Source organism: Bos indicus, chromosome 9 (assembly GCF_029378745.1).
Source record: "Bos indicus isolate NIAB-ARS_2022 breed Sahiwal x Tharparkar chromosome 9, NIAB-ARS_B.indTharparkar_mat_pri_1.0, whole genome shotgun sequence".
Taxonomy (NCBI): domain Eukaryota; kingdom Metazoa; phylum Chordata; class Mammalia; order Artiodactyla; family Bovidae; genus Bos; species Bos indicus.
The window spans coordinates 40338919-40357314 of NC_091768.1; the positions used below are offsets into that span (position 1 = coordinate 40338919).

The 18396-nt window shown below is 36.2% G+C and overlaps 1 protein-coding gene across 6 annotated transcripts in view; it reads left to right on the forward strand.

The window, feature by feature from the left end:
- The window catches only part of WASF1 (WASP family member 1), a 128195-nt gene that overhangs the window by 94153 nt on the left and 15646 nt on the right, over positions 1-18396 (forward strand). For all 6 annotated transcript variants that reach the window (XM_070795976.1, XM_070795975.1, XM_070795978.1 and 3 more), the window contains one exon: positions 14361-14521. In XM_070795976.1, coding sequence (XP_070652077.1) covers positions 14389-14521 — 133 coding nt within the window. In that variant the 5' untranslated portion in view covers positions 14361-14388. The remainder of the gene's footprint in view (positions 1-14360; positions 14522-18396) is intronic.

Here is an 18396-nt window from a genome sequence, read left to right on the forward strand (position 1 = left end):
TCAGAACCTTGGTTTCTGGTTCAAACAATGGCTTATTTGACTCAGAGGCTGGGTCAGGAGTCATATCCTTGTAAATAATTCAAATTACTTTTAAAAATGCTTCTGAATGTATTTTCTAAAATATATTCACAGAAATGCCCAATAATAACATGAATATATCAGTGAGACAGATAGAATTTGAATTTCACTACTTGCACTCTTTCAAATTGAACCCGGGTCTCCCACATTGCCGGTAGATGCTTTACCATCTGAGCCACCAGGGAATCCCAGCTAATAAACTTTAGCTTTATTAATGTCTGTTAATGGTGACAAGGTCCACCTATTATGTGTTTTGTTTTAGACCTCTTTACTTGCTTATGCATGTGAAACTTAACTGTTGAAGACTGCTCATACAGGCTCGGTTCTTGCCGAACTGTGGTCTTTCTGTAGAGGTCAGTTTAAGGCTGGGCCATGTTCTTGTTGTCAGGTAGCCTGTTCATAGAGGACAAAGCAACATTGTTCATAATAGTAAATGAGAAAACTGGAATGTAAGCATCTTTGTAATAATACATTGAAAATGCTTTAAGAATATCTATATGATACTGTATTTTATTAGGCATATAAGCAACAGAATAAAACCATTGAAAAGAAAGATACTTTGGGAAAAAAGTAAAATTTAGAAGAAACTTAAGTCGCTGCCTACTGACCCATCACCCTTGTTACCATTTAAACTGTAGAATCCTAGTTCCTCCACCATTTTTTCCAGGTACAAAAGAGGAGAGTTCACAGCTTCTCCTGAGAACTACTTCTGGAACTCAAAAGAATCCCTTTGCTTTTTTGCAGTAAAGGTACCACTAACTCTTTGCCTGCCACTTATCCTCTCCCTGCCCTGCCCTTAAAACAAACTTATGTGTGTTATTTATCCAAGAAAAACAAACATATGTTCACACACAGACTTGTACAAAAAGTTCATAGTCACTTTATTTGTAATAGCCCCTAACTGAAAGTAACCCAAATGTCCATCAACAAATGAATGGTGAATTATGGTAAATCCATACTATGAACAATAAAATTCAACAGTAATAATGAATGATTTATTGATACATGCAACAACATGGATGAATCTAAAAAAATCACTTAGGCTAATGGAAAGACAGGCAAAAAAGAGTAAATATGATTCCACACATATAGAATTCTACGACAGGCAAAAAAGAGTAAATATGATTCCACACATATAGAATTCTACAACAGCCAAACAAATCTGTAGTGACAGAAAGCAAGTGCCTGGTTGATTGCAGGCAAGAGTAGAGGGAGAGATTGCAAACGGGCACAAAGAAAATGTAAGCAGCGACTGTAGTGATTTCACAGTGTTAAACTGTTAAAACTGCTTTAAAACTAATTAAAATTGTACACTTATAAGTATGTACACTTAATTTTCTGTTGCTGCTTAACAAATTACCACAAATTTGGCAGATTAGAACAGTGTCTATTAATTATCTCACAGTTTTGTAGGTCACCAATTTGAGTGGGCTTGGTTAGTTTGCTGCTTAGCATCTTATAAGGCTAAAATCAAGGTGTTAACTGCACTACATTCATTTCCAGAGGCTTTGGATGGAAAAAAATCAGCTTCCAAACCCATTCAAATTGGCAGATTCAGTTCCTTGCAGTTGTAGAACTGTTTCTGTTTTTCAATATGCTATCTAGGTTGGTCATAACTTTCCTACCAAGGAGTAAGCGTCTTTTAATTTCATGGCTGCAGTCACCATCTGCAGTGATTTTGGAGCCCAGAAAAATAAAGTCTGACTCTGTTTCCACTGTTTCCCCATCTATTTCCCATGAAGTGGTGGGACCAGATGCCATGATCTTCGTTTTCTGAATTTGAACTTTAAGCCAACTTTTCACTCTCCACTTTCACTTTCATCAAGAGGCTTTTGAGTTCCTCTTCACTTTCTGCCATAAGGGTGGTGTCATCTGCATATTGTACTTTATTTATACCTCAATAAAGTTTGTGCTTTTTCCCCTAAAAATAAGACAAAGGACATAATGATAATAAATGTTTTCAAAGGGATGATTCTAAAACTCAGAAGAGATGTAATTTGATTATTCTCACTGATTCAGCGTAGCATTTGCAAAAAATTTCCATGTCCAAGTCAGGGAAGAGAATTAAAATGTTAATAATATGCCTAGCACCTTTTCAGTATTGGTATTTTTTCTTTTCACCTGTAATGAGAGGAAACTATAAAATGTCGAGGATGTAACTATGAATCATACATAATAGAAAAGATGATTTTGGAAGTTTTACAAGTTCTTGACTCAAAATTGCTGACTAATTAACATTGTAATTTAATTGTATGTCTACAAATATAAATTTAATAAAATTTCTATTCATTATTTAAACTTGTACAGTAGATGAATTAAATGTAGCTATGAATTTTGTTGTTTCTGTTATTATTAAGGCCAATCTTGGAATTCTTGAGTTTATAGAATTCTTATATTATAGAATGTAGGGAATACTGTTTCTGTATCATGGAAAAGGTTTTATTTACTCATCATTTACTTTCTAGAAAGGATTAAAGAATGATGTATTTAATATTTTATTATAATTATTTAATGGGCAAAAATTTTAGGAATTTAGAAATTTTTGAAGACGAGAAGGTTTACAGTAAGATGTGATTAGTCTTGGATCATCAACTTATTAGTATATAATACCAGAGTTAGCAAGGCTGTCAAACAACTGGAATGCTCATAAAGAACTGGTGGGGTGGAAATTGGTTCAAGCACTGTGGAAAATTACTTAGCATTATTTACTAAAGCTATACATATGTATGCATAGATCAAACTGCCAATATCCATTGGCAAGAGAAAAAGCAAGAGAATTCCAGAAAAACATCTACTTTTCCTTCATTGACTATGCTAAAAAAGCCTTTGACTATGTGGATCACAACAAACTTTGGAAAATTGTTAGAGATGAGAATACCAGACCACTGTACCTGCCTCCTGAGAATCTGTATGCAGGTCAAGAAGCAACAGTTAGAACTGGACATGAAACAACAGACTGGTTCCAGACTGGGAAAGGAGTACGTCAAGGCTGTATATTGTCACCCTGCTTATTTAACTTATATTCAGAGTACATCATGAGAAATGCGGGCTGGATTAAGCACAAGCTGGATCAAGATTGCCAGGAGAAATATCAATAACCTCAGATACGCAGATGACACCACCCTTATAACAGAAAGTGAAGAGGAACTAAAATAAAGAGCCTCTTGATTAAAGTGAAAGAGGAGAGTGAAAGTTTTAAGAGCTGGCTTAAAACTCAACATTTAGAACACTAAGATCATGGGATCCGGTCCCATCACTTCACGGCAAATAGATGGGGAAACAATGGAAACAGTGACTTTATTTTCTTGGGCTCCAAAATCACTGCAGATAGTGACTGCAGCCATGGAATTAAAAGATGCTTGCTCCTTGGAAAAAAAGCTATGACAGACTGGGACAGCATATTAAAAAGCAGAGACATTACCGACAAAGGTCCATCTAGTTACATTTATGGTTTTTCCAGTAGTCATGTATGGGTGTGAAAGTTGGGCCGTAAAAAAAGCTGAGCACCGAAGAATTGATACTTTTGTACTGGGTGTTGGAGAAGACTCGAGAGTCCCTTGGATATCTAGGAGATCAAATCAGTCAATCCTAAAGGAAATAAGTCCTGAATATTCACTGGAAGGACTGATTCTGAAGTTGAAGCTCCAACCCTTTGGCCACCTGATGCAAAGAACTGACTCATTGGAAAAGACCTCGGTGCTGGGAAAAATTGAAGGCAGGAAAAGGGGACGACAAAGGATGAGATGGTTGGATGGCATCATCGACTTGATGGACATGAGTTTGAGCATGCTCCGGGAGTTGATGATGAACAGAGAAGCCTGGCATGCTGCAGTCTATGGGATTGCAAAGAGTCGGACACGACTGAGCTACTGAACTGATACATATATATGTTTATATATATCCTATGAACCAGCATTTTACTGCCTCTAGTCATTTTACGTATTGTTATTCGTTCACTAAGTTGTGTCAGACTCTGCGATTCCAAGAACTGCAGCAACCCAGGTTCCTCTGTTTTTCACTGTTTCCTGGAGTTTGCTCAAATCATGTCCATTGAGTCAGTGATACTATCTACCTATTTTATTCTCTGCTGTTACCTTCTGCTTTTGCCTTCCATCTTTCCCAGCATCAGAATCTTCCAGTGAGTCAGCTCTTCCTATCAGGTGAGCAAAGTATTGGAGCTTCAGCTTCAGCAACCATCCTTTCAATGAATAGTCAGGATTGATCTCCTTTAGGATCAACTGGTTTGATCTCCTTGCAGTCCAAAGAACTTTCAAGAGTCTTCTCCAGCACCACAATTCAAAAGTCTCAATTCTTTGGCACTCAACCTTCTTTATGGTCCAGCTCTCACGTCCATATATGCAACTGAGAAAACCGTACCTTTAGCTATACAGTCCTTTGTTGACAAAGTGATGTCTCTGCTTTTTAATGTGCTGTCTAGGTTTATCAAGCTTTCCAAGAAGTCAAGCATCTTTTAATTTTGTGGCTGCAGTAACCATCTGCAGTGGTTTGGAGCCCAAGAAAATAAAATCTGTCACTGCTTTTACTTTTTTCCTGTTCTATTTGCCGTGAAGTGATGGGACCGGATGCCATGATCTTGGTTTTTTCAGTGTTGAGTTTCAAGCCAGCTTTTTCACTTGTCTCTTTCACCCTCATCAAGAGACTCTAGTTCATCTTCACTCTCTGCCATTAGAGTAGTTTCATCTGCATATCTGAGGTTGTTGATATTTCTGCCAGCAATCTTGATTCCAGCTTGTGATTTATCTGGCCCGGCATTTGCATGATGTACTCTGCATATAAATTAAATAAGTGAGGTGACAATATATAGCCTTGTACTCCTTTCCCAATTTTGAATCAGTTGATTGTTCCGCGCCTGCTTCTGACTGTAGATTCTTGACCCACATACAGGTTTCTGAGGAAGATAGGTAAGGTGGTCTGGTGCTCCCGTTTCACATATACTTCATAATAAAAGATAAGAGCTTTTTAAAATTCTTTAAAGTTGAATGTTTGTGATCATTTACTCCTTCAGAAGACTTGTGTGTTCTTTATTGAATTTCAAAGTTCAATTTTTTAATTTGATTGTATTTTATCTTTTAGTTCTACTTTTGTGTTCCTTTCAGGCATGTTTCCTTATTTTTCCTCTCTTATCCTTGACTTAAATATCCCATCTCCTTGACATTTTGTCCATCATAGACATAAGTGTTGTCTGATTCAACTTTCTACAGTTATGGTATAATGCTCTGTAATTGTGCTGTCCTGTAATTGAGTTGTCCTCTGTAATTGCACCCACAAGCCACATGTGGCTATTGAGTACTTGAAATGTGGCTTAGTGTGACTGAAAAACTGAACTTGAAATTATTTATTTTTAATTTAGCTACATGGTGCTAACAATTAATATACCATAGGTCTATATCAACATTGTCTTCCTTACCTCTTTAGCTTGTTTTGATTTCATTCTCTCTGCATAACTAATAATTTATCTTGTCCTACTTTTAGACTGTAGCCATATGTTAATTTTTATTGTTTTAAAATTTTTAGCATTTGTCTTTGTTTCCTTATTTACCTTGTAAGCTTCTGGGTCATGAAAGTATTTTATTTGTTGAAGAAACTCACTCAGGAATTGGGGAGCTTCAAAATACCATTGAAAATCTTCTAGAGTATTGTGAGATTTAAAGGCTGATTTGTCAAGAACATAAAATGGAATTTAAAAATACTAACAGATTAAGAGTATAACAGTGAAAATCTGGCAGTCTAAAGTTTAGTATTAACTCTGATGTTAATTTTGTGAACTTGGACAAGTTTTTTAATTTTCTGAGGTAAATTTGTTCATCTAAAAAATGAGAGGTGAAATAGCTGATTTTTAATATGTTGTCCAGCTTAAGAGTCTTGAAGGAGGTCTGCTATTTTGAATTGAAAACTATTAACAGTGGGGATTAATGTTGATACTGGTTTTATACTTTGAAAACATTCAAGAAGAGAAAGCACATGTTGAAATGCCAGTACATTCCTCTGTGAACTGAAATGCCAAGATGAAAAATTATGTGAAGATCTAATGGAACTATGAGTGAACAAATGAACTTCGTTGTAGTAAACTTTGAATACAACTAAGGAAAAATGGGAGAAGGAAATGGAATGGCAGCCCACTCCAGTGTTCTTGCCTGGAGAATCCCCGGGACTGGGGAGCCTGGTGGGCTGCCATCCATGGGGTCACACAGAGTCGGACACGACTGAAGCGACTTAGCAGCAACAGCAGCAAGGAAAACTGAAACTGTGTTTAAATGCTTATGTATTCCAAGTAATTAGTTAGAAGTCCAAGAATAAAATTTAGGAGTAAGTGTCAACTTGTTATAATGAAGGAAACACTGACTTGAAAGTCAGAACTGAGATTATTATCCTGTGGTGCCAATAATTAGCTGTGTGACATGTGGTAAAGTTTGAAGGGGTATTTTAATTCTGCATTCCATAGCATCATCTCTTGACATCTTCAGGATCATATCATAAACCAGAGTGTGCTCATACTCTTTCAAAAGACCTAGAAATAATTTCACTAAGCCTCATGACACTGTTTATCTATGTCAACTGGCAGACATACAAGCCTTGTTTCTGTTATCTTCAGAACTCACATCTTCTTATTTGAACAGTTCCTTATTTGACCTATTTCTCTGTCTTTCTCACATCTTTCCTTTATACTCCAGAGAGCTTCTGTCTCTGACCTGAAGACTTCTCTGTGCATAGTCATTTTCATCCTTTTCTCCAAACTTAAACCTTCTATCTCTTTGCCTTAACTGATAACTGTCCCTAAAATTAGTTTCGGCTTAATCTCTTTTGGGGGGGAGTGCTGTTTCCATGCATCCCATATAGAAAGTTTGGAAAGATTTGGTCAGCATCTTTTTTACTCTCTAACACTGCTTCCATATACTTTTTCCCCTTTAAAATGGGTCAGAGAGTACTAACTATCAAGTCTGTCTATCTTCTAACAATCAATGTTGTTGAGAAATTCAAATAAAGTAGTAGTCATTGTGTACTCACTATACGCCAGGGTCTCCCCCCTCCCCAGCTTCATTGAAATGTAATTGACATATAACATTGTATAAATTTAAGGTGTACAATAAGATATGATACAAATATGTACTGTGAAATGATTACCACAATGAGATTATTGCTTATTTCATCCGTCACTTCACATAGTTACCTCTTTTTGTTATTGTGAGACCAGTTGAGATCTACTCTCAGCAGCTTCTAAGTACATAATACAACATTGTCAATTACAGTCACTATGCTACACACTGGATCCCCAGGATTTATTATACCTGGAGATTTGTATTCTTTGACCATCATTTCCCCATGTCCCTCAGTCTCCAATCCCTGGCAACCACAATTCTACTTTCTGTTTCTGAGTTCAGTTTTTTTGGATTCTGCATATACATGATGTCATATATTGTTCATCTCTATCTGACTTATTTCAGTTAGCACAATGCCCTCAGGGTTGTCTCAGATGGCAGGATTTCCTTCATTTTTATGACTGAATATTATTTCATTGTATATACTGTTTATATCACATTTTCTTTATTTTTTCATCCATCAGTGGACTTTTAGGATGTTTCCATCTTGCGTATTTAATGCTGCAGTCAACATGGGGTTGCAAATATCTCTTCAAAAATAATGATTTCATTTCCTTCAGATGTATACCATAAAGGAGGATTGCTAGATCATGTGATAATTCTGTGTTTAATATTTTTGAGGAGACTCCATTCTATTTCCATAGTATCCATTGATACCATTTCCAAAGTATCAATTTACATTTCCATCAGCAGTTTATGGTGGTTCCCCTTTCTCCACATCCTTACCAGTATTTGTTATCTCTTGTCTTTTTGAGACTAGCCATACTACCAGTTGTGAGGTGTTATCTCATTGTGGTTTTAAATTGCATGATAACACCTATATGTGGAATCTAAAAAATATAACAAACTGGTGAATGCAAAAAAACAAAGAAGCAGACTCACAGATGTAGAGAGCAAACTTGTGGTTACCAGTGGGGAAAAACAATATAGGGGTGGGAAAGTGGGAGGTACAAACTATTGGATGTAAGACAGGTTCAAGGATGTATTGTACAACACAAGGAACATAGCCAGTACTTTGTAATAATTGTAACCTTTAAAATTGTGTAATAGTTTTTCTAAAAAAAAGGAGGAAAAAATGCATTTCCTTGATTAGTGATGTTGAGTATCTTTTCGTGTACTTGTTGATCATTTGTGTGTCTGTCTTTGGAAAAATGTCTGTTCACTCCTCTGCCCAAGTTTTAATTAGATTGGGATTTTTTTGCTGTTGAGTTGTATGGGTTCCTTATATATTTTGGATATTAACCCCTTATTAATTTAATGGTTTGCAAATATTTTCCCCCATTCCGGAGGCTGCCTCTTCATTTTGTTTACTTTGTTGTGCAGAAACTTTTTAGTTTGATGCAGTCCCTCTCACTTATTTTTGCTTTTGTTTCTTGTGCTTTTGGTCTTATATCCAAAAAAAAAAAAAAACACGTTGTTAAGACCAATGTCAAGGAGTTTTTTCCCCTTTATTTTCTGCTAGGAGTTTTACATTTCAGGTCTTACATATAAATCTTTAATTCATTTCAAGTTAATTTTTGTGAGTGGTGTCAGATAGGGGTCTAGTTTCATTCTTTTGCATGTGAATGTCTACTTTTTCCAATATCATTTATTGAAAAGACTATCTTTTCCACTTGGAGTATTCTTGTTTCCTTTGTCAAGTATTAGTTGACCATTTACACTTGCATTTATCTCTGGGTTCTTAATTCTCATGAGTCTGTATATCTTATTTTTCTGTCAGTACCATAATTTTTAATTTCTATACCCTTTTAGTATAAAATCAGGAAGTGTTTGCTTCTAGCTTTGTTCTTTCTCAAGATTGCTTTGGCAGTTTGGGGTTTTTGGTGTTTCCATGTGGATTTTTAGAGTTGCTCTTTTTATTTCTTTGAAAAATACCATTGGAATTTTAATATGAATTCAGTATATTCAAAATGCTTTTGTGCAAGGTAGGAGGACTTGCCCTATTGGATATCAAGACTTACTGTAGAGCTCTACTAAGATTAGCTTTAGGTGGACAGATAAGTGAAATACTGTAGAACCTCCAAATGGATTTAAAGGATACATAGAAACCTGGTTTATGAAAAAAGTGCCATAGTAGAGCAATGGGGAAAGAATAGTCATTTCAATGAATGGTGTTGAAATAATACATAAGAAACTTGACTGCTGCCTAAAACCATTCACAAAAAATTAATTCCATGTCAATTATAAATTAAAAGTACAAGGCAAAACAACAAAGCTAAGAGATAAAACAGAAGCTCATACTTGTGATCTTAGTGTATAAAATGATTTTTTTTTAAAACTGCTTTTATATTAAACTTAAAAGAAAAAGATTGTTAAATTCCATCACTTTCTCATAAAAGACATCAAGAGCGTGAGATAGCAAATGACACAAGAGAAGATATTTGCATCATATATAACCTTCAAATGGCTCATATCCAGTGTTCTTACAAATCAGCCCTAACACAACAAATAGTAAAAGGAAGATAGGCAAGAGCATTGGATAGACACTTCTCAAATGAGGAAAAACCAAAAGATAAACACATGAAAAGGTGCTTAAACTCTTAGTAATTGGGGAAAACATAAAACTGCAGAACGCTGTCACAACTTACGTACAAGAATTGCTAGATTTTTTTTTTTTAACTGACAGCATCAAGTGTTGTGAGGATGTGGAGCAGCAGCAACCTACTACACTGCTGAAAGGAATATACTTTGGTACAACTTCTCTTGAAACAGATTGACATCATCTCCTAAGGATCAAGCTGTGCATGTCCTTAACCTAGCTATTCTCCTGAAGTATACTTCCAACAGAAATGTGTGCACCAAGACACTTGTACATGAATGTTCATAGTATTGTTCATAATAACCTCAAACTAGAAACAACTCATGTATATAATATCAGCATTAGAATGGGTAAATAAATTGTGGTGTAATTATACAGTAGACTATCTTACAGCATTGAAAATGAACACCCTACAGTTACACAAAGTGACATAGATGAATGTTACAAGTATAATGTTGACTGTAAAAGGCAAGACACGAAGTAATAATACATAACATGGTTCTATTCACATAAACTTCAAAAAGCAATAAAAATAAAATGTTAATGTTTAGCGTTACCTGTTTAAGGTGTGAAAGTGTAAAGAAAAACAAGGAAATGTGTATTGTAAGAGAATAATGGTTACCTTTGGGGAGGAAAGAAGTAAGGGTGATTGGGGAGGAGACCAAAGTGGGACCGTTCTGGGATTTTTTTTTTCTTATTATGTTTTTTCTTATGTTTTGGCTCCTAAGTTAGCTTGCATGTTTGTTTAAATCATTGAAGCTGTACAATTTTGTATACTTTTTTAAAAGCGAACTTCATATTTTACAATTGTAAAAAGGTTTAAAAATGTAGAGAAAATGCTGGACAAACCAGTCAGAGGAGACAGATTTCATGTAAAAGTTTGTTTTTAAAGAATGTTCATCAGTAACACTTACATGCAATTAGATTTATCCAGAACTTTGCATTTGGTAGTGATTAAAGCTCAGTAAATAATAAATGCCTTCCTTCAGTAAGCATTGTTTACCAGTAAATAAGTACAGGCAGTCCTCATTTAGTATGGTAGTGTGGGACCAAAAAAAATGCCTGTATAAGATAATAAAACTGTACAAATTCATCTTATTAATCAGTGCGAAAAAATTACAGCTGCTAAGTCACATCAGTTGTGTCCGACTCTGTGTGACCCCAGAGACAGCAACCCACAGGCTCCCCCGTCCCTGGGATTCTCCAGGCAAGAACACTGGAGTGGGTTGCCATTTCCTTCTCCAATGCATTAAAGTGAAAAGTGAAAGTGAAGTCGCTCAGACGTGTCCGACTCTTCGAGACCCCATGGATTGTACCCTACCAGGCTCCTCCGTCCATGGGATTTTCCAGGCAAGAATACTGGAGTGGGTTGCCATTGCCTTCTCCAAGGAAAATAAAAAAATAGTAAGCTAATATAATTTAGTATAATGTTTATAAATGTATTAGAAAGAGAATTACAGTGCTGTATTTCTTGGTAAAAAACTTAACCAAGAGTAGTTTGAACAGTTCTTTGCCTTCTCCTTATATAGAAAAACAGAGCCAGTAGAGTAAACATCTTTTCTGTGCCTTGCAAATTGTCTTATTCTTTTCTACTAAATTTAGATCAGCTTCCAACATTTTATCCTTTTGCACATTGTGTCGTGAAATAGCCCTCAGTCAGTTCAGTTCAGTTGCTCAGTCATGTCCAACTCTTTGCAACCCCATGAACCGCAGCAGGCCAAGCCTCCCTGTCCATCACCAACTCCCAGAGTTCACCCAAACTCAAGTCCATTGAGTCGGTGATGCCATCCAACCATCTTATCCTCTGTTATCCCCTTCTCTCCTGCCCTCAATCTTTCCCACCACCAGGGTCTTTTCAAATGCGTAAACTCTTCGCATAGGGTGGCCGAAGTATTGGAGTTTCAGCTTCAGCATCAATCCTTCCAGTGAACACCCAGGACTGATCTCCTTTAGGATGGACTGGTTAGATCTCCTTGCAGTCCAAGGGACTCTCAAGAGTCTTCTCCAACACCACAGTTCTAAAGCATCAATTCTTCGGTGCTCAGCTTTCTTCATAGTCCAACACTCACATCCATACATAACCACTGGAAAAACCATAGCCTTGACTAGATGGACCTTTGTTGGCAAAGTAACGTCTCTGCTTTTTAATATGTTGTCTAGGTTGGTCATAACTTTGCTTCCAAGGCATAAGCATCTTTTAATTTCATGGCTGCAGTCACCATCTGCAGTGATTTTGGAGCCCCCAAAAATAAAGTCAGCCACTGTTTCGCCATCTGTTTGCCTTGAAGTGATGGGACCAGATGCCATGATCTTCATTTTCTGAATGTTGAGCTTTAAGCCAACTTTTTCACTCTCCACTTTCACTTTCATCAAGAGGCTTTTGAGTTCCTCTTCACTTTCTGCCATAAGGGTGGTGTCATCTGCATATCTGAGGTGATTGATATTTCTCCCAGCAATCTTGATTCCAGCTTGTGCTTCTTCCAGCCCAGCGTTTCTCACGATGTGCTCTGCATATAAGTTAAATAAACAGTGTGACAATATACAGCCTTGACGTACTCCTTTTCCTATTTGGAACCAGTCTGTTGTTCCATGTCCAGTTCTAACTGTTGCTTCCTGACCTGCATACAAATTTCTCAAGAGGCAGATCAGGTGGTTTGGTATTCCCATTTCTTTCAGAATTTTCCACAGTTTCTTGTGATCCACACAGTCAGAGGCTTTGGCATAGTCAATGAAGCAGAAATAGATGTTTTTCTGGAACTCTCTTGCTTTTTCCATGATCCAGCAGATGTTGGTAATTTGATCTCTGGTTCCTCTGCCTTTTCTAAAACCAGCTTGAACATCAGGAAGTTCACGGTTCTCATATTGCTGAAGCCTGGCTTGGAGAATTTTGAGCATTACTTTACTAGCATGTGAGATGAGTGCAATTGTGCGGTAGTTGGAGCATTCTTTGGCATTGCCTTTCTTTGGGATTGGAATGAAAACTGACCTTTTCCAGTCCTGTGGCCACTGCTGAGTTTTCGAAATTTGATGGCATATTGAATGGAGCACTTTCACAGCATCATCTTTTAGGATTTGAAATGGCTCAACTGGAATTCCGTCACCTCCACTAGCTTTGTTTGTAGTGATGCTTTCTAAGGCCCACTTGACTTTACATTCCAGGATGTCTGGCTCTAGGTCAGTGATCACACCATCATGATTATCTGGGTCGTGAAGATCTTTTTTGTACAGTTCTTCTATGTATTCTTGCCACCTTTCTTAATATCTTCTGCTTTTGTTAGGGCCATACCATTTCTGTCCTTTATTGAGCCCATCTTTGCATGAAATGTTCCCTTGGTATCTCTAATTTTCTTGAAGAGACCTCTAGTCTTTCCCATTCTGTTGTTTTCCTCTTATTTCTTTGCATTGATCACTGAGGAAGGCTTTCATAGCTCTCCTTGCTATTCTTTGGAACTCTGCATCAGATGCTTATATCTTTCCTTTTCTCCTTTGCTTTTTGCTTCTCTTCTTACCTAAGAATTCCTTTATTGTGAAGTTTTTTGCTGTTGTCCCTTCTTTTGGGACATCTTTTTGTGACAACTACTTCCCTCGTTTCAATAATTTTACCTTCACTAAATTCCTCTGACTGCGTCTCTAGTGTCTCTCAAACAGTGGTAGTGGCAACATTCCCACAATCAACTATTTTTTTCTGTTAATCCATTTATATTCAGTTTGAATTTCACCCCAATGTCATCATTTTTTCTTTCTTTGCCACATTTTTATCATTATCAGCCAGTTCTCTCAATTATCATTTTGTAAAATTTCACATGAGTTTATCATTGGGAGGCAAGAATATAAACCAACTACATGCTTCACTATCTGTAGGTGAACTAACAGATGAGAAGTTACCTTTTACCAACACAGTTCGAAAAAAAGTGATGTGATTGGTCACTGAAATGATGTTCCTCTTATTAACACAGTGACTTGTGAACTGAAGTGCCAGCAAAGAAATTTGTGTTTATGTAGTTACTCACAGTATACTGTAGTATGAAATTAGAACCATGTTGTTGGGGGACTGGTATTTAACTGAACTGTGGAAGCTGAAATTTGTGCATATGGGAAGCCTTGAAAGTGAGGACTGACTGTAATTCAAAGAAGGTTGATCAGTTAAATAAATATTTTTTGGTTGGTTTTGATGAGATTGAGGATTACATGGACAATTTGATTTTTGAGCTATTGAATGCCTAATACATTTTATGTGGAAAAGTAATTTTGATGCTAATCTTGCAGCTTCTTTAATCCTCTTAGGTTATTCCTTACAGAGGACCTTCCATACTAACTTTCTAGAACAAAAACCTCTAGTTTTTTGTAAAAGTAAAATCAGTGGTGTTAAGAGAATAATAGTGGTAATGATTATGAGTTCATCGTGAAGCAGTTGACATTGAAAGTAAATTTTAAAAAATGTTTCATATAGTATTGACATTTTAATAAATGAAGATAAAAATGTTATATCATTTTTATTTAGTCAGGTTGACTCCATTTTCACCGTCTTCATACTAGCAAATATTTTATTATGAAATGTGAAAGATAAGGTCTCACTCTGTGTTGGTTAAAACTGAAAAGTTAATTTATTATATGATTTCCTACAGGTGAACTGGCACAAAGGTTGATCTCAAGATGCCATTAGTGAAAAGAAACATTGATCCTAGGCACTTGTGTCACACTGCACTGCCTAGAGGAATTAAGAATGAACTGGAATGTGTGACCAATATTTCCTTGGCAAATATAATTAGACAACTAAGTAGCCTAAGTAAGTATTTTTACATCAATTAAAAATATTACTCACAAACCAGAATTACACATTGGGGTGTTAAAATAATATTCTTGTGACTAATTGGGGTGGGGGGATAGTTAATAAGAAGATATCTAATTATTTGGGGGGGGAAAGTGTCATTTTTAGTAAAATTAATGCATTTTAGAATCATTTCTTCTCTTGGATCTGGGAAAGGGAAATAAGGTCAGAATCTTTTAGGAACAAAATCACATGATGCGTAAGAATTACTGAGATTGTTTTTAAAATATTATTTGGACTATATAAAAGGTGGTGGTGGAGTTGTACTTTTGCTTGCTTGTTATCGCTATTTACTTTTCTAGAGGCTTCAGCTATTTGTGTTTTGGGATACTAGTATCTCTTTATATATCTTATTAGCCTAGGGAAATATTTTTATATTATCAAATATCTAAAAGTGAACGATGTGGGATAGTAACTGACTAGTCGGAGGATTAGGTTAGTCAAGTGGATTGTCTAAAGGATATTAGGATATGAGTCAAGTGTCTGATTTGCAACCTGATGACAGACAGAAGGCCAGCAGGCTGCCCAGATAATAAAGGCCAATAGAAGGAACAGGTTAAGGGAGGAGGTGAAAGTCAGTCTGTTTCCATTATAAGATTTTATAACAGAGCTGCTAGGTTAAGGAATTAAGTTATTTCCCATTTATTCTAAATGTAATGTTAGAAAAAAATTTTTAAATCCAGTTTATCTTTTGAATTGAAGGATTTTCTTTTTATTAGACATTTATATTTTATTTTAAAGATAAAATAAGATGTTTTTGGTCTAGATATCATCTCTAAGTAGTCTTACCCACCTACACAGATTGTCCTTACTAGCCAGGATTGACTCCTCTTTTCTTTTCCTGTTAACTTTTGTCCTTTTATAACTGAGTACTTAACACAAGGTAAAATGAGGTAGTTAATCTGATTTGTTTCAAGTGAGAGCATTTGGACATATTTATGTAGCCAGAGCAACATAAAGTTGTATTTTCATGTTCTTGGTGAGAGCACTAAATTTCTACATTGTTTGTGAAATAGTTGTAAGAGTAAATTAAAAGAGTGTTTATTTGAATTTAAGTATATTCTTTGTTCCACTTGGTGTTTTTTTTTTTTTTTTTCTAGGTTAGATATTGGCTGTGAATCACTAACATATTGTTTACTTGTTTCTTTCTTGAGCAATTCAGTATAGACCTAGAAAATATTAATATATGATTAATATATTGTTTAAAGTCATTTCCTAGTACTGACTGGTTTTATGATATGTTATATTCTAATAATGTAACATAACATAACCATATAAAATTTATATATGCTATATGTAAATGGGTACATCAGCTTGTTAATATTAAGAGCATAGAAATGACATTAATAAATTTGGTTAAAATATTTCTTTAAATTAAAATGAATGTTAGATCTAATATAGGCATCTTATTTTAGGTGTATTTTCAATAAAGAATTTAGAACTAATGTAATGATTAAGAGTGTCAATTTTGCAGTATTAACCCATTTCTCACATAACGTAAAGGTAAAGAATTTTCATGTCTGATACAGACAGTCCATAATAAGCAACATCTGTCAGCCAGCACATGGTTATGCTGTAACCAAGCTCTGAAAATAGAAATACATTGTAAAATATAACTAAATTAGGCTTTGAGTGCTTCAGACTTGGAATCAGAGACTATAGAAGCATTTTCATGGTAGTTTGTAGAGATTCAAAAAAGAGAAAAAGCATAAAATATTGTAGCAAGGTATAACATTAGTTTACCACCCTAAAATTAAGCTCTCTGGCAGCTTTCCCACTTGACATAGTTGAGAACCTGGAATTAAATTTAAAAGGCCTCAAGATAGCCAGAATAAACAAGTCCAGGCTGAAGACCATGTACATAAAATAGCCAGTCGATCCCTCTCCAAGTTTGTTTGCTTTTACTTTGATAATTCAGACAGGTTGATGATGTGGTTTCCAAACATTCATGTTTCAGAGAATTAAAAGAGGAAATGTGGGGGGAGGGGGATGCCAATAACAGAAATAGGCATACTGAAGCCCATCAAAAGGTGTAGTTTATAGTGAAGGAAGAAGTGACATTAGAGGAAAACAACATTAAAAACTGGAAAGAGGCCATTTAATGTAACCGCATTTAATGTAAAATTATACACTTTAATGCTGTTGTTTCTCATAATCAATTTATGACTGTGAGTCCTCAGAAACAGGTTAAATTATGTTTAATTTTTATTTAAGACAGGGAAACTTAGAGTAGATTTTATATCAGTTTCCATCCAAAACAGTTAAAATAATAATGCGTTAAATAATCTCTGAATTACTTATAAAGCTAGGCTATTCAGAATGGTTCTGCGTAATACATATTTTCACTTTGGTGCTCATCCTAGCACCAAAAGTGCTGTAGCACTTTCACAGTAGTGAAGGTCGACTCCAGGGCTCAGGTAGCTTGGGGCTGGACATTGTTCTGACCTCTTCCTTGCAAAAATATACATCCAGTTCAGTTGTTTTTCCTAGTAGAACACAGTTTTGTTTTATAATAGATAATTACTGAAAACCTAGAATTTGCTTTATTTAAATTTCTTCTGCTATACCAAAATTTTCCCCATTATTACTACTTCTACTTTAGTCGCTCAGTCATGTCCAACTCTATGCGACCCCATGGGCTGTAGCCTACCAGGCTCCTCTGTTCATGGGATTTTCCAGGCAAGAGTACTGGAATAGGTTGCCATTTCCTTCTCCAGGGGATCTTCCTGACCTTACTGTCTGAGCCACTAGGGAACCCCATGTCTTATTTAACAGCCATTGGAACTCTAATTATATGAGAGATCTTTTTACCATTTTCTCTTCCCAAGGCCTTTCTCTTGTTGAATATAGCCACTTTGAGCTGCCAAGATGAGCTGATAGAGCCTACTTCTTGTTCTCAATCAGAAAAATTCACAGGTAGCAACATAGATGGGTAAGAGGGTAGATAAATAGATTGGCTCTCTTTGCGACTCTATGGACTGTAGCCTACCAGGCTCCTCAGTCTGTGGGATTTTCCAGGCAAGAATACTGGAGTGGGTTGCCATTTCCTTCTCCAGGGGATCTTCCTGACCTTACTGTCTGAGCCACTAGGGAACCCCATGTCTTTTTTAACAGCCATTGGAACTCTAATTATATGAGAGATCTTTTTACCATTTTCTCTTCCCAAGGCCTTTCTCTTGTTGAATATAGCCACTTTGAGCTGCCAAGATGAGCTGATAGAGCCTACTTCTTGTTCTCAATCAGAAAAATTCACAGGTAGCAACATAGATGGGTAAGAGGGTAGATAAATAGATTGGCTCTCTTTGCGACTCTATGGACTGTAGCCTACCAGGCTCCTCAGTCTGTGGGATTTTCCAGGCAAGAATACTGGAGTGGGTTGCCATTTCCTTCTCCAGGGGATCTTTCCAACCCAGGGATCAAACCCGGGTCTCCCGCATTGTAGGCAGACACTTTACCGTCTGACCCACCAGGAAAGCCCCGTAAGACTAATTAGATAGTAGATAATGGACAGATAACACTGACTATTTTGCTGTGTGATGAAGGTACATGTTTTTTGTCCTAAAAGAACACACCCCATGTAGTTGAAGAGTCTAATATGATGAATGCTGAACCTATTCTGTGAGTTTCAGTGTAAGCATGTATATAATTAAAAACCATGAGTTTTAGATTATAGGAACTGAGAAAAGAGAGATAAGCATAGGTGAAGTCATAAGAGGAGGCTTACTGAATGAATGTGACTTGAACTGGGCCTTTAAGGAACAGAAGAATTTGGAAGATGTAGAGGAATGAAGAAGGAAGGCATTTCGACTTGTTCGAAGAAGTAGGCAAATGAA